Below are 17,159 nucleotides of genomic sequence, written 5' to 3' on the forward strand. Positions count from 1 at the left end.
GTTATAACTCAACGTTTAAGCAATATCAATATCATCACTACACTGTAAGAATGGTCACTTATACGATTAAGTACTAAATATCACGTGACTAAATTTTACAGTAAAAGTGTGTGCAGCCAATCTGCCAACCAAAACCTGTAAAATTTACAGTATCCTGTTAAAAAGATGAATTTTACAGGTTTCAACTGTATTTTCTTGACAGGAAACTGTAAATTTTACAGTTAGGCGATGTAAAAAACTGTTCTATGGGAAGGGTGGACTTTTGAAGTCAGTCAGCATTTTTTATCCTAAACACATTCTCAAGCTCTAAAATAACTCGCCAAATATACCTATTTTACAGCATTTTGTGTGTGTTCATTTTTACAGGATACTGTAAATTTTACAGGGTTTTGTTGGCAGATTGGCTGCACACACTTTTACTGTAAAATTTACATTTTTTTTACAGTGTACGACAGCAAATTCCAGTTGAAATCTATACGTCCCTATGTAAGATATGATCTTAAATCTTCCACACAAGGATTGTGAATTTCAAATGGAGACACCCATTCTGGTAACACCTTTTGAAATTCACACTCCCAGTGTGGAAGATTAAGATCATGTCTTCCATAGGGGGTGTATGCATTTCAAATGGAATATCCTGTTATTTATAACAACTTACCTCACTTAACTTCGGTTAGTTTCTTTAAAATGGATAGCTAACATGTAATGCTTACTTTTCATGCTTAGTCGACCAACCAATGAATATAGCATAACATTTTAACATGAGAAATCCGCTCTCAACTAAATTGATATTAAGGGCGTTGGCTCTAAAAATGTTAGGCCTTGTTATGTAAATAAGACAATTTCACGCTCCATGGCTTTCACGCTAGATCTCGGAGCTTGTTCATTTGTTATGCTAAATCCTTTCCCTATTTTCTGTGCACAGGGTCCTTCCTATACAGGTGAATGCACATGAAAAGAATGTATCGCACGAGTATAACGTGCGATGTAAATATCGCGATAGTTGTGTCAAAAAATGTAATGACCATTATATTTTATCTTTGAAATTGTAACAGATAAGTATGTGCGAATGATTGTATGCGCAGTGTACGACGGTGTTCAGCTTAGCTTGCCTAAGAAAATATCTACTTCTTCAAAGTAAGTGTTGAGACTTCTCAGAAAGTCCCAATTGAAACAAGAAATTAAACTGTTACCATAGTTAGTTTCTATGGTCACCCTAAAATTTGCTCACCTGATAGATTTCGGAATATATAGTTTGATCAACTCGTTATAGGCGGAAAATGTTTTTTGCCACTACGCCGAAAAGTAGACCTGTCTACTCTATATTTTGTGTGCTAAAGAAAGAAGACAAAGTATAAGCTAGTAGTATAGGACTTGGCTTAATAATTGGCGTGCTTTTGGCAAGATAATACAAGACAATTCTCAAAATAACATAATTATTTTGATATTTATTCGCGATGTTATAAGACCCGCCGATTACGAGCTGGTCGCTCGGTTGATGGACTGTTGATTGATGCTTGTTATTGGTCAGAGACCGTCGTGCTGTGAGTCACGTGGTAGGCTCTGACGTTTATAGTAAGGAGTTGTAAACTCCAGAAAGTGTATGGCAATCCTTGTCCCTGTTCCAGTCATTTTTGTTGGTGTTGATGCGAATAGATTCATTATATTAACGCACCTCTGAACCAATGAACCGTCGGACTATTTATAACATGTAACCAACTTTATAATCGTTAATACTATTTATGTTATTTATAATGGCAAGGTATTTATTCCTCAGAATACAATTGTGTTTTTAAATTTTTGTTGATATAAATCAAAACAAACTTGTTGAACAATTTTGATTCCCAATCACTTATTGGCTGTTTAATAATAATACTTTGTGTTATTTTGCCAACAGTGTTGAAAAGACTGAAACAGTGGAAGTAATAAGTCCTATTAATTCTCTATTGGTCAACTATGATAGCTCCAGTTTGAAGGAAAATGTGTCTTTTCTTTACTATCACAGAGAGGTAGGTACCAAGTAGATGGGGATATATAATATCATGACACACAACATTTCCCCCTATTTCATTCATCATGCAAGGTTCTCCATAACACCGCACACACTGTTTTGATAGCAAAATAGTTGAAACATAGTGTCATACACATTAGGTGGAGGCGCCCTATTTAACGTTAGCTTTGGACAATCATTTTATTGATTTTTAACCCGGGTAAACCAGGTGGAAAATAAAGAAAATAATTCAATGTCCAAAGCTAACGCTAAATAGGGCGACTCCGCCTAATGATTTTCTTTCTCGACATAATATTATTCTTGTGGGTGTTTGTGTTCCTCAGTGTCATACAGTATATGTACTTGTACCAAGGTACAATTAGGTACAATTGGCAGTGTTATAGTTGCGAAGAGCTCGAGCTGCCGATTTATGTGGAATAAGCCTACCTTGCATACGCATCAAACAATGCTTTTGTCTTGAATATTTTTTGTTCAGAAACTAGAGGGAGAGGAAACTATCTGCAGCTACCTTGCGCTTGACGGAACTGCGTAAGTAATGTGGCAAAAAGGTATTCATGTATATCTTTAAACTCACAGAACTCCAATACACAAAGAGACGAAGGCAACAATTTGCATCGGCGCACGTGCAGAAACACACCCCTACCTCCCCGAACAGTAGATATAACCCCGCCACTCCACCCACCCTACATGTACCACACACACACCCCTATGTATATATGCACCACCCCTCATGCACAAAGTCAATTACACGCGCACACCCCTACCCCAACATACGCCATTCAACAATATGCAGTTCATATTAAATTAGATTTTTCAACAATTTAGACGGTAACGAAGATTTTCCTTGTGGGTTTCCGCACAAAATACTGTAAGTGTATAATATCTTACAAGAATATACTGGTTAAGTACAATAATTATGCAAATTTATTGCTATTAATATAAATGACAATTATTTAGATATTCCTCTTTATCAAACAAAACGAACAAGAAAATGCTCAGATTAAAGTTGATAATTCACAATGTAGTTCTTTTTTTGACAAACAATAATTAATTTTTATTCTTTATTCATTCAAGTAAGTGGAAAAGAGATGGATGTGTTGGCATTGATGTGAACACTACATATACCTTGTGCTTCTGTAATCATCTTACGAATTTTGCTCTATTGATGGCAACTGATGGATTAGTGGTAAGAATAATGGAATTTTGATTTATTAGTACAGGGCTTCTTCTTCTTAGCGTGTCCAAGCGCAGGGTCAAATGCGCCCGAGCCAATAGCTGACGCAATGACGAGCATAATCGTTGAATTCAGCTAGGTCCTAATGTGTGCAATGTTGCCCCATCTGTGGACAGACCAGCAGGTGTTCCATAGTCTGTCGAACCGTTCCACACTCACATGTAGTGTTTGTGTAGGGCGCTAAGGGGTGATTTTTGGTTTGGGATCTTTTCTTCCTATATTAGTGGAACTAATGTTTTTTGGCATTCAGTCAAATCAGTCAATTTTCATATTGCACTAGGATGCTTGCTTATAGTTCAGGAGTTATAGAGTAAATAAGGTCAAATGTCAAATATCTCATGCACAATTCTAAGCCAAATTTTCAAAATGCACCGATTAAATCAAAATTTGTCTTGCCAATAGGAAAATAATTTATTTAAGAAATAGATAACCTCAGAATCAAATGAAATCATGGGTCAAATGTTATGCTTGTACATCTTTCTATTGGACTTTGGCTGCATGAACTATAACCGGGGGGCACGACAATACAAACATGCACTTAAATTGTGAATTCTCAAACATATACTTAAAAGTATATGTTTGAGATTTCTCATGTTAAGGAGAGTAATTTGAAACCAGTTTCGATGAAATCGGACTAGTTTGTAATTTTGACCTCTGTGTATGAAATTTTTGACATTTGATCTATTTGATCTATATAACATGTCCCCCCCCCCCACATTTCAAGCCAGATTGGGGCTAATGCATGCACGGCACATATGTGACTCGCCACAACTGAGCCCGGATGTCGCCAGTGCCACTATTGAGATATGCTCCATCGAACTTAACAATAAACAATAGGAAAGAAAGGATTTATTGACTGTTTTATTGATTTTTCACTACTTAAATGTCAAGTACTATAGACATGATATACATCATTTTAAAGCTAATTTCAAGCAGAATATTTTGGTTGAATATCTCAAAAATTATGATTGGCGACATCCGGGCTCAGTTGTGGCGAGGAGTCACATATAACAATAATATGATATCTACAAGTGTCATATAACAAGAAATTGAAAATAAAATGGAATCTAGATGTAGCAACAAATGCCACAATGGAGTTTACAGGTGGCATATTCGCCGTCGAAGTGATGTAATAATCGGATTGACTACCATAGCAATTATATAATTACACTTTTTGAATAGATCGCCTTGCACTACAAGCAGATTGCACTAATCACCTCTGTATGTCTGCAATTAATCATAGATATTATACAATACAATACCGCTCTTTTCAAAGATACTAGTCATACGGGTGCGAGTGATTAGCATTTCTTTGACATCTATTGTTCAATGCATATACTGCGTGAACGTTGCAGTGCAGGGCGATCTATTCAAAAATTGTATTCATCTATTGCTATGGTAATTACACAGCCGTGACGTTAGTCACGGCTGTGTCTTTTTTCTTACAGGTTCTTCTTTCTTTCTTCTTCTTTCTGTCAACCATTACATTTGCTCTAGCACTCACATGCTTACATCGATTTTGACCTAACTTGGTCACAATGATCATTGACCGTGCCCCTACATGTCACATGAAACTTGTGGGGTCAAAGGTCACGCAGGGTCATAGGGGTCAAAAACGTGATTTCAACTCAAAATGCATCTTCTGCTACAAATTACATAGGACAGTGACACCACTTGCACACATGCATTGTAATTACCCAGTGTCTATAGGGTGTACACAGATTTGGGGTCAAAGGTCATTAAGGGGTCACTTCCGGTTTAAAACGAAATACCTTCAAATATTTTTATTAGCTAAGGAAAACATAGGACAGTAACGGTATGTTCACATATGAGTTGCAGTTACTAAATTTATATGTGGTATTTTTTTATTTGGGGTCAAAGGTCATTAAAGGGCCACTTCCGGTATAAATCAAAATACCTTTAAAATGCATCTTCTCCCACAAATTAAGTAGGACAGTAACGCCACTTGCACACATGCATTGTTATTACCTAGTGTCAATGTGGTGTACACAGATTTGAGGTCAAAGGTCATTAAGGGCCACTTCCGGTATAAATTGAAATATCTTCAAAAATTTCATTAGCTAAGAAAAACATTGGAGAGTGATGGTATCTTCACACATGAATTGTGTTTACCCAATGTATATATGGTATTTTTTCATTTGGGGTCAAAGGTCATTAAGGGGTCATTTCCGGTATAAAACGAAATACCTTTAAAATGCATCTTCTCCCACAAATAACGTAGGACAGTGATGCCACTAGCACATGTGCATTGTTATTACCCAGTGTCTATGGGGTGTACACAGATTTGGGGTCAAAGGTCATTAAGGGGTCACTTCCGGTCTGAGACAAAAACCTTCAAAATGCCCCTTCTGCCACAAATAACATGGCGAAGTGATGCCATGTGCACACATACATTGATATTATCCAATGTCTATGGGGGTTTTCATATATTTTGGGGTCAAAGGTCATTAAGGGGTTACAACACGGCTGTGTTCGTGGGTTACACCACAGCTTAGTCTAGTTAATCCTGTTATACATCATCACATCGACGGCGAAAAGCAAGAAGTTTGTTAACTGACTCTTCACACCTTAGAACAATGCCCTACGAATATGATTCTTCTCTCACTGATCTTGAGGCCAATGTTTGAAAAAACATATAATTCAGCAGATTATTATGATTATTAATAATAAAATGATTAATAACCTCCATATAATTCGTAGTAATCTCCAAATAATCATTAATAATCTCCATACAATTATTATATTCCATTACAGATCAATTCTTGGCATAATCAGATTGCTACATACCTGACTTACGCGACGTTGTCCATATCTGTAATATGTCTCATTATTTCTCTGATCATCCTCATCGTATTTAAAAAGTAAGATTTAAACTTAAAACCAATCAGAAGCCAGGCGTCGATTTGGGATGCCTCCACCATACTGGGGCCCCGGATTGGGGCGGTTTAATTTCGGAAAGATATTATAACTACTAAATCTCGAAATGTATGAGTGGTAAACAAACAACCATATTAACGTCAAATGACCTTTGACCTCCGTATGTGACCTTTGATGTCACGAATACATGAAGGTATCCATGCAGCTATGACCTAAGTTTGATATAAAATTGGATCGGTTGAGCCCATATTTATTGGTCGAGTTATGAGTTTAAAAATATTGGACGAGACGTAGTCGAGTCCAATATTTTACAACTCATAGCGAGATTAATAAATATTGGGCGTAAAGCATCCAATTTTATCATTATTATGTGTTGGATCCAATATTTTCACACACTTGGATCCATCAAAACATAATAATGATTGCATTAGGATTTTTAAAACCTTCATATGACACCACATTTTAACCCAAAGTCTTATAAATTATGGTATTTTACAAGTTGACCTCAAATGACCTTTGACCTCAGTATATATATACTGTAAAATTTACAGTTTACTGTCAAAATCAAATTGTATGCTGTAAATCTTTTAAAGTTTATCGTAATTTTCCTGTTTAAAAAAATTAACAACAATATTACGGTTTTCTTATATTATTTTAAAGTGTACTGTAAATTTTATAATGATTTCTTGTAACATTTGTTAAAATGATTTTAGTGAAATCCTGTAATTCTTTTACTGTGTAACGAAAGTACTTTCATTTATAGGACATCATTGAACTTTTGGGTTGTTCCCTAAAATAAAAGAATAAGCATAACGTACATTGAGTATAAGTTATGAACACGTATTTTACTCCTTTTTTTATTTCAATGTCTAAACATTATCTCATATATCTTTACAGAGCTTTGAAGAGCAAACGCATACGCATTTTACGCAACACAGTGTTGTCAATGCTACTGGCACATCTTTTGTTTCTTTTTGGAGATTTTGCCCTCGCCAATAAGGCAAGTACACTATAAATAAATAGTTTTATAAATACTATATTTTATACTTGTAATAATAATTATGTATGTTTTACTTTGATTAATATGACAGTGCTTCTTAACAAAATGGGTATTATTTAAGGGGTAGGGCACCCACCTCTGCACAATATTTTTTGGGACATTAGAGCACATCAGACATATCGAATTGCATTCTGAATACGAAGAATGTCCTTCTGATATCCAATAACTTAGAATTTTTTGAAATTCGCGATATAATAAAAATGTTATGGTAAATTTGATAGTTTCCTTTCCAGTCGCTTAAGGGTATACGATGTATTGCTGGTCGAATCAGCAGAAAAAAAGTAGTTCACAGCATCTTGCGAATGGTAGTGAGCTTTAGCACAAATTGCATTGCTCAATTCATAGGGAGCGTGTAGGAGAATTCAAATATCACAGATATACTTTTGTAGGTCCTGTGGTTCTTGAGTTATGGTGTAAAGAGGGCTGAAACAACAACACTTTTGTAAAACAATAATAAATTAAGCAAGTTTTCAAAGTATATGATTTGTAGAATGAAATTTTGCAAAACTCCATTATTTGTCAATAATATATTGATTCAGATAATGAAAATCGATTTTTTTTTTACTGCTTCGTCCAACAATACCTCGTATACCCTAATGTAGGGAAATGAAATGATGAAGTTTGTCAAATTGTATAGCTGATTGCTTACATTATCTATTCATAATAAATGGATTGAATAAATAATTTCTTATTACCAACATTTATTGTTTCTTTTACGCCCAAAGACTGCTTGCAAAGTTGTAGCTGCTTGTTTACACTATCTTTTCTTGGCTGTGTTCTCCTGGATGTTTATGATGGGATTCCAGCTTTACACAAAAGTGCGACGTGCGACAAAAACTAAAGTGGATTTTCTATACTATCTCATATTTGGTTGGGGTAAGTTTTATATCATGATTATTAAATTGTTCATTTTACTTTAATATACTCAGCGAGGCTTACAAAAGCTGTTATGAAAGTGCATATCCACAGTAAATTCAACAAAATTTGGTTTGCAGTATATTGCGTTGGTTACACATAATTATACTATTCCCGTGCTTAGGAAAGTCTATGTTACTGCTAAATTTGTTGCAGTAATAACAAATATTGCGTAGTCAATTGCAAAGGTGACTTAATTTACTGTGGGGAGTTATCAGCAGTCAAGTTAGCTCAATCGATAAGGCGTTCGACTATGGTGCGAGAGGTTGCGGGTTCGAACCCTGGCGGTGCCTGGTACGCTCTCGTGGAAAATTGAGTTAGCTTGACATTCCCCTGGACAAGGAACTTACTGCTAATTGTCTCGTTGTAACCCTTACGAAACTCGGGGAGCTGATCCTGGTTAGGGTGTGCGCTCTTGTAGCAGCAAAGTCCCTGAGTTGTTGTTAAATGGTTTATAAATGATGTGGGCCGTAGTGGTCAGCGACAACATGTAAAGTATGCTGAGGCGTTGTTCCTGTGCGTAGCGCACTATAAATCACTGCGCTTTTTTTTTTAAATCATGAACTGCGATGAAATAAACGTTTCCCCTATTAGTGATAATAGTTATGAGCCTTGAAACCCCCTAAAATATTTTTTTAAACAACCAAAAACAGAACAAATGGTTTTAAAATAGGCAACATTGCAGTGACCACAGTGGTATCACTAGCCTCGGCCTCAACATTCAAATAGAAAAAGACTCATCATGTCACCAGGAATTTTCCCACTGATATTTTCCAAAACAATTAGTCTTTATAATTACTTTCATTATTCTATTTTCAGGTTTCCCGTTGGGGATTGTTGGTATGAGTGTAGCCACAAACACAGAAGGCTATGGCACTGTTGGCGCGTAAGACATACTCTTATTTCAGAAATAAATAAATTAATATTATGCTAAGAACTTGACGCGCCATGGTAACACACACACCGGTATACATCTGATGCTCTTGGAGGCAGAACCCCCGCGAAAACTTAAAAATACCTCAAATGTGCAGGAATACCGTAGCTTTAAAGTGAAGGATACGTTTATACCTGTTTATAGCATTCTCATTTTAGGTATTTAATCACGTGAACAAAACGAAAGGAAACAGCAGTGCTGAAGAATAGTAATGTAATTCACCTTTTCGGTAAATCCCATAAGCCTTTGCGAGTACACCTGAGAATTCGTCATTTGACGTCACGTCGACTTGCAATGCGCAATAACGACGTTCGATAAACGATGTGCGCATCGGCGCAGATCGGCGTGATGTCAAATGACGAGGTCTCAGGTGTACTCGCAAAGGCTTATGGGATTTACGGAAAAGGTGAATTAAAAGAAAAAGTAGGCAATGGTGTTTCCAATGGACGAGGTACAAAACACACCATGGATCAAAGATTCGAGCCGTATACCTACTTGATGTGGGGAACAAGACAAAGACAAGATAAAAACGAATAGATTATGTAAACCATAGGGGGTTACACTAACAATGCACTAGTAAAAATCCAAAACCACAGGGATAGACAAACGTAAACAAAATACAACCGACGTTTCGAGCAGATAAATTGCCCTTCCTCAGGGACAAACAACAATAATATATTACAGCAAGTACTTGAAAACTAGTTATGTAGGTAGCAAGCTTCACAAATTAATCAAATTACAGCAAATAATGTTTGGCCCTGAGGAAAGGTCATGTATCTGCTCGAAACGTCGGTTGTATTTTAGTTAACTTATGTCTATCCCTGTGGTTTTGGATTTCTACTAATGCAGTGTTAGTGTACACCCCTATGGTTTACATACTGTATTAGTTTTTATCTTGTCTTTGTCTTGTTCGCCACATCAAGTTGGTATGCCTGGGTTGAATCCTTCTAATTAAAAGAAACTTTTCGTAAATGAAATATCTTTTCTCTTGGTACTACTATAGATGTTGGCTGAACCCAGAGGATAACACTATTTGGGCCTTTGTTGGACCAGCATTGGGAATTCTATTCGTAAGTTGTCGAATTATTTTGTTGCATTGTTTCTTTTGCTATTTAAACAATATACTCAGATTTTAAAAACTACAGGGTGTCCCAAAAAAAAAGAGGCCCCTCATTGCGCCCTCTTATTCTCCTATTTCTGAAAACTTAATCAAATATATTTTGGTATGTAAAAAACCTTGAGGCGTTAGCTTTAATAAACCAAAACAATTTTATCCACGGAGAGGGTTTGGCTAATTCAAAGATTGAAAAGGAGTACACATACCATGCATGAATATCAAACATTCCTCAATGATATCTTTATAAAATAACTTTATTTATGGAATGGGCTTTACCGGTGGGTTTATGGGCAATGGATTTTGTTAATAGTGTCATTAATTTGTGGGTAAAATGGATGCCGAATGGGACTTCTTTTGCTTTACTTGCAATTACTTATTTTTTCTTGGTTATTTATGCCTTTTTGTTTTATTATGTTTCTTACTTTCTTACTTTGTTGTTTCTTGATTTCTTTTTTTATTTACAACATAAGTCATTTCTCTTTTTAGGATAAAAGGTAGCCCTAAAAGGCTGTTTGGTTTGTCTTTGGTTCTTCTGAACTGAGTTTACTGTGCTGCTCTGCCCTCTACCTGCTTGCCTCCTTGGCGAATACAGGTTTCAGCCCCGGTCCTCATTGCATCAATTGCGTTGCGTACCATCCTTTTGCGCCGGATACTTGCGAATGCACTCAGTAATACGTCTACGAAGATCTTAGATTTTGCCACAAAGGAAAAAAGGTGGTGTGAGGTCTGGTGATCGTGCAGGCCACACCACAGCATGAGCCATCCCAACCACTCTGTTTGCTATCCGTGGACAGAGTGGAAAACGGGTACTTTTATTCAAAAGGGCATATCTTCAAAAGTTGTGAGCCGATTGAAATAATTGTTTTGGTTTATTAAAGCTAACGATTTATGGTTTCTTTACATACCAAAATATATTTAATCAACTTTTCAGAAATAGGAGAAAAAGAGGGCGCAATGAGGGGCCTCTTTTTTTTTGGGACACCCTGTATATAGCATAATAATCTGATTTAAAAATGAGGAAAACAACAATGATAAGATATGCACGACTTCTCATAAGTAACTAATTTTCAATATTTTTTTTCCTAACAGTTCAACTGCATTGTGATGATTCTGGTGATGCGTGCATTCGTGAATGTGAAAGTCAATAAGGACAAAGAAACTATGGACCAATTAAGGTGAGTTAATACTGGTCAAATTCGTCGTCATAAATTGTTTCGCACATCTTTACCGGCAGTGAGCAGTGAGCAGTCTGTAAAGTGTGCTGAGGCTTGTGGATCAACGTCTAGGCGTTGTGCCTGTGCGCCTTTTTTGTGTGAGGGAGCAAGTGAGACAAATACGGTATAAACGGCTCTTTTCAGAGCCACCATACTTTACAATGATATGATTGTGATTGGTATTATCTTTAAATATTCACAGTTTTGAATATTATAAACCAAAGAGTATGACTTAGGTTATGTATAATAAATATATAAATAAATTTCGGATTTATATAGCGCCTTTTTCCAGCTAGATCTTGAAGGATTCAAAGCGCTGTAATTTCGCTGCCATGGTGAATCATCACAATCAGATCGCATCATCTAGGCCAGTTGCAGCCGAACCTCAGGCGCAGACCTATCCGCACTTAGATTGTAACATCCACCAATTATCTGTGCAGCTCCCCAAATTCCATTGGGTGAAGGAAGTTTTTGATAACCAAACAACTAATCACCGATTTTTTGAATGCAGGAGGAAACCGGAGATCCCGGAGAAAACCTGCGAGAGCGAGCATGGAATCGGGATAAACCAAGTGCACATGAGTCCTTAGGCCGCGCCGGGGCTTGAACCCGGGATCTCAGTGGTGCAAAGCGAGGGCACTACCGCTGCGCTAACTCGCCCTGAATATTTCTCTTTAGAAACCAAGATACGGTTTCACTATATAGGCTGTTAGTATATAATTAAGAATTTCTCAGCAGAAGAATTTCTTATTTAATAGAGCAAGGTTAAAGTTTTATGACCAGGTTATTACTGGGAGCAGGTACCCTCTGTGCCCTTCGTCATTTGATAATCAAATACGGTATACTCCATATGGGCGCCGGGCTGCTTGGAAGTCAAAATCTACGCATACCTTGTTTTTTTGTTTTTTTTGTATTTTTTTTGTATAGTATATTGCCTTGTTTTGAGTAAAAAACGAATATTAGAATTTACCATTATAAATCAAAGAACTTACATGTACGAATGTTAGGAAGTGAGGGAAAGTAACCAATAGAATAACGAATGGCACTTTGCGGCTGTCTCTATTTAAACTGGTTCGAACTGAAAAGGAAATAAACGATATTATACATTGCTTTTCACAAACTTTCCTGGAAAAAAGATTTGGGGAAAATAAATGCAAACAGTCATACATCAACTTTAAAACATTTTGGCCTACCACAGGGATCTATTCTAGACCCATTACTATTCATTCCCTATATTAATGATATAACACATAGCAATTGTCAAATTTAGACATGTTTAGTGCTGTCTACAACGGTGCTTCTATGATTCTAAATACTAATGCTATATCCGATACCCTAAATATAATTGTTTGTGTTACTCTTTACCTTAACAGATCAGCAGCTAAAGCTGTAATTGTCATGCTGCCTATTCTTGGTCTGACATGGGTTGTTGGTCTGGTAGTACAATACTCACTTGCTTTCGTCTATATGTTCATCTTATTCAATGGATTGCAGGTACAGTATCAATATTATTTCACCAAAAACAATCTGCGACAAATATATTTTTTTGTAATAATATTTTGAGCTTAAGTATTTTCATTCTTAATTGTAGAAAACAAATTACACTCGATTTTTGTTACTTTAAAGTAATAATACATTATGTTCAGGGGGTGATTAACCTTACGAGATCATTTTTAAAAGCTTCTTGATATTTAGGTAAAAGAAAGTATTGTTATGTATTGTGAATGCATGTGTGCAGCTTAGAGGTAATCACAGCTTCAAAATATTACGTGTAGTGATCCACAGGGATCGATTCCAGGCCCGTTACTGTTCATTTTCTCCATTAATGATATAACTCATACCTCATTTGTTTACACATCTTTTATAGGTCTTCCGGTTCCTACGTTAAGGTCAAGACCTAAAGCTTTTCAAAACTCTCTAACTGTTTGAAATAAAACTTAAATTCGTATTAGCAGTGCATTTACCTGACCTCAGGCGTCGTCAACTATTGTTATTCTGACACGAGTCATAGAAATACATATCGTCGAGTAACTGCATGACTTGTGTCAGAATAACAAATTCTGACGTTGGTTGATATAGAGCAAACATACTGTTGTTGGGAATTCTGTAAGTAGCGTAACCTTTTGACAAAGTAATTCTTTGTTTTATTTTATTTTCTCTTTTTCAGGGGTTGTTCCTCTTTATATTCCATATTGTAATGAACAACGAGGTACCTATAAATTGATGTTGTTGTTGGTTGTTGTAGTTAGCCTTATCGTTATTATTTATTATCAATATTATTATTATTATTATTATTATTATTATTATTATTATTATTATTATTATTATTATTATTATTATTGTTATTATTATTTAGCAGCTAATTAAATATTAAATATCTTAATATTTGTTATTGTCTTTTTAGGTTAAAAATGCCGTAAAAGGCAATAGAAACAAAGTCCAGGCAACCTCTGGATTAACTGCTGCTTTTGGCACCACCACTACAGAGGTTAGTAAAATCCTAAAATTGTGCGATTGAGCCTATTCAGTACCACTCCCGATTTAGGAAAAACCAGCACTATTTTTTGGGATTAAAAATGTTATCCTGTTTTGCCAAGTGAAACATAAAGAACTAATCCTTTAGTAAGAACTAACTGGCCCAAAGACTTATACAAAGACTAATTTCAAGTTCATTCTAAGTTTTGGAAAACACATGTTCTAATCATTTATGCACAAGTGCATGTTTTATGACCCATTTCCCCTCAAATTTGTTTAAATTATAAAATTGGACTTTTATTGAAAAATCTGGGAATGCTAATAACATGAATAATAACATACTGATGAAATGTGGCAGGATGTCCCTGACATGGTGACCAATGGTGTAAAACGCACGGCCTGGCGATGCACGTCAAAAAGAAATGCACCGTTGGTTGAATATTTCATGTTTATCGCCCAGAACCTATTTGACCACCCAAATGAAAGACTAAATATTTATTTTCACCCGGATAAAACAAGTTGAAAGCGATATCGTGAAGCATACATATGGAGATGTGAATACCCAATGTGACCTATACCTTAATTGTGACAGTAAATGAGAGAGAGAACCCACTTGAGACACCAGTGTTGGGTTCTGAATTTACCACAAGGCAATATTGGTGTTTACTCAGATGTCTGAGTCGTCTGGTTTAAAGAAAGAACTGTTTAAAATGTTGTTATAGACAGAACGGTTTAGGACGACAGTTAAGTGGTCAAAAATTAAAAAGTCGTTTTATTAAAAGCTATTAAAGTGCGGCATTAGTTTTTAAAAGGATCAATTAATCAAGGTATCTTTCTCTCTTTTCTTTTGTTCTGACAGGGTGATGCAGATAATGAAGACAATGCAGGTATAGAAAATACCAATTCATCATAAAGTTCCCTTTAAAGCCAGAATTTTTTTCAATGACAATTTATGTGATCTTGTACATAAGTGGGTGATTATCTCTCTACATAATAAACTGTATTATATAAAAATGGTATCACTAATATTAGATATCAACGAAAGGCAGCTGACATATTTAAATACATATCCACGGGGCTTGATTACCTGTTTAGTTGTTTTTTGTTTTTAAATATTTCACCCAAGAATGATCAAGGGGAATATCAAATACTTTCAGATTATGCAGCCATAAACTGTAGGGTCTGAGATGCAACCATTAATTTTAATCACTATAAATTTGGTTCACCTCAAGTTTGGTAGTGACGTCAATACTACTCCGCGTTTGCGCCGCCAGCATGTCAACAAACCGCCCATGTATGCGTGCGTGTACACTCAGGCCGTTTAACTTTACGCGCGCGATTTGATACTGCGGCGAGCGATATACGCACATACGTCACTACCAAACTTGAGATGAACCAAATTATATAATCTGTGTTTTAATCTTGACAATGGGTGACTAATTATGCTTCCTATAAGACTAAACCCCTTCCATTTAATTTAAAACTCTTCAAGTCCTATAACATAACTAAAATTGACCACCTTCTGTGAATACTGATCCATTCATAAGATTTAATTCCGATATGTGTTTTGGCACAACATTTTTTTTGGTCCTATAGCGCTATCGGTGCCCGAAGAGGTACCGATGACACTTTTTATCGTATATTTGTACAGTGCATTTGTTTTTTATTTAAATGAAAAACAATAACACTATGCAACTCTTAATTATTATGCTTGATACAATTTATTATATCTCCCGGGAGCGATGTTAACAGTCATCGGTACCTAACCGGGCACCGATAGTTCTATAGGACTAAATTGAACGTGGTGCCTTATTTGATTCTTCTTTCAGATATCAAGGGATGAAGATGGTGAAGAACAAATCACTGTGCACTTTTGTGTGATAAGGATGATGAATGCCACTGATCTGTGGCATGCAGTTTGATCTGATCAATGGGTGCACCATTAGATTTCCAGAGGGATATGGAAGTTTTTTGAAAAAATAAAACTTCACCTACTTGCAACGCAAAACAAAATTGTCTACTTTGGACGAAAATACAATCATGCATTAACCCTATATTCTCCCATTTGAGCTTGGCAAAACGTTACCAAAGAGAGCGAGTTGGCGCAGCGGTAGTTCCCTCGCCTTGCACCACCGAGGTCCCGGGTTCAAGATAATTGGTTTATCCGGATTCCATGCTCGCTCTCGCAGGTTTTCTCTTGTTTGTTATCAAAAATTTCCTTCACCCAATGAAATTGTCAATTTCGGGAGCTGCACAGATAATGGTGAATGTTACAATATATGTTCGGATAGGTTTGCGCTGCAACCGGCCGCGGTCTAGTTGATGCGATCTGATTGTGATGATTCACCATGACAGCAAAATTACAGCGTTTTGAGTCCACTAAGATCTGGAATAAAGGCGCTATATAAATGCAAAATTTATTTATTGTTATTATTTTATTAAAGAGGAAGAAAATAATTCAGTCCGACCCAAACTTCCATGCCCATGGAAATCTACATGTAATAATGCGCCCCTAATTCATTGCACAATTTATTATGATGAAAAATATATTTTCACTTTTACCTGTATATATTAAAAAGAGTTTATAATAGTAGGAATTTGATCTTCATAATGGTATACGGTTGAATATATTTTAATCCAACATCTCTAAAAAATATTTAATATAATGTATATGTAATATATAGGAGTATCGTTTATATTGAGTAGGCTATATTCCAAAAGAATCAAAAGATAGAGTGCACATAAAACTAAACGGTTGGGATCTGTTAAAGATGGGTGACCCGATCGACATCAAAATAGAGATTTTGGCATCAGAAAAAGCTCAATTTTTTTCTCATAATCCCTGTGAAACTTAAGGCCTAAAATATATTCCATTTTAGGTTATGAACAAAAAAGTGATAGTCTCATCCCCAATTTTGGTATACCACATATACCATGGAATTTTTGCTGGACTATGAAATTTTTGCTGGACTATGAAATATTAGTAGATATGTTACTAGCTTACTTACTAGCTTACTTACTGACTAACCGTTTGGTCTGAAATGGACATATCTCGAAATGCCACGATGGTATGACCACCCGGGTGGTGTCAAATGAGAGAGATCATTTTGATCTCCAAAATCATCAGAAGTCGCCCAATTGGGCTTCTAATCACGGGTTTGTCAACTTTATAGATAATCTGCTTGAATTTGTCACTAAACAATGCTCAGTGTATATCTGATTTCCCACAGTATACCCATAAATCTTTCACAACTGGGGTACAATCAGTTACTGTATACTACTATTAATTACATGGCTTTAT

At 35.9% G+C, this 17,159-nt stretch overlaps 1 protein-coding gene across 1 annotated transcript in view; it reads left to right on the plus strand.

The window, feature by feature from the left end:
* LOC140148232 (uncharacterized) overlaps nt 1-16,659 on the plus strand; it is a 42,203-nt gene extending 25,544 nt beyond the window's left edge. The window contains exons 12-26 of the mRNA XM_072170100.1: nt 1,056-1,137; nt 1,898-2,009; nt 2,487-2,539; nt 3,086-3,197; nt 6,021-6,127; nt 7,041-7,143; nt 7,929-8,079; nt 8,938-9,004; nt 10,056-10,122; nt 11,259-11,344; nt 12,757-12,877; nt 13,551-13,592; nt 13,788-13,871; nt 14,718-14,745; nt 15,688-16,659. Of these exons, the coding sequence (XP_072026201.1) occupies nt 1,056-1,137; nt 1,898-2,009; nt 2,487-2,539; nt 3,086-3,197; nt 6,021-6,127; nt 7,041-7,143; nt 7,929-8,079; nt 8,938-9,004; nt 10,056-10,122; nt 11,259-11,344; nt 12,757-12,877; nt 13,551-13,592; nt 13,788-13,871; nt 14,718-14,745; nt 15,688-15,701 (1,229 nt within the window). The 3' untranslated portion in view covers nt 15,702-16,659. The remainder of the gene's footprint in view (nt 1-1,055; nt 1,138-1,897; nt 2,010-2,486; nt 2,540-3,085; nt 3,198-6,020; nt 6,128-7,040; nt 7,144-7,928; nt 8,080-8,937; nt 9,005-10,055; nt 10,123-11,258; nt 11,345-12,756; nt 12,878-13,550; nt 13,593-13,787; nt 13,872-14,717; nt 14,746-15,687) is intronic.
* The last annotated feature ends 500 nt before the right edge of the window (nt 16,660-17,159 follow it).

The sequence above is a fragment of the Amphiura filiformis genome, chromosome 3 (assembly GCF_039555335.1).
Source record: "Amphiura filiformis chromosome 3, Afil_fr2py, whole genome shotgun sequence".
NCBI classification, from domain to species: domain Eukaryota; kingdom Metazoa; phylum Echinodermata; class Ophiuroidea; order Amphilepidida; family Amphiuridae; genus Amphiura; species Amphiura filiformis.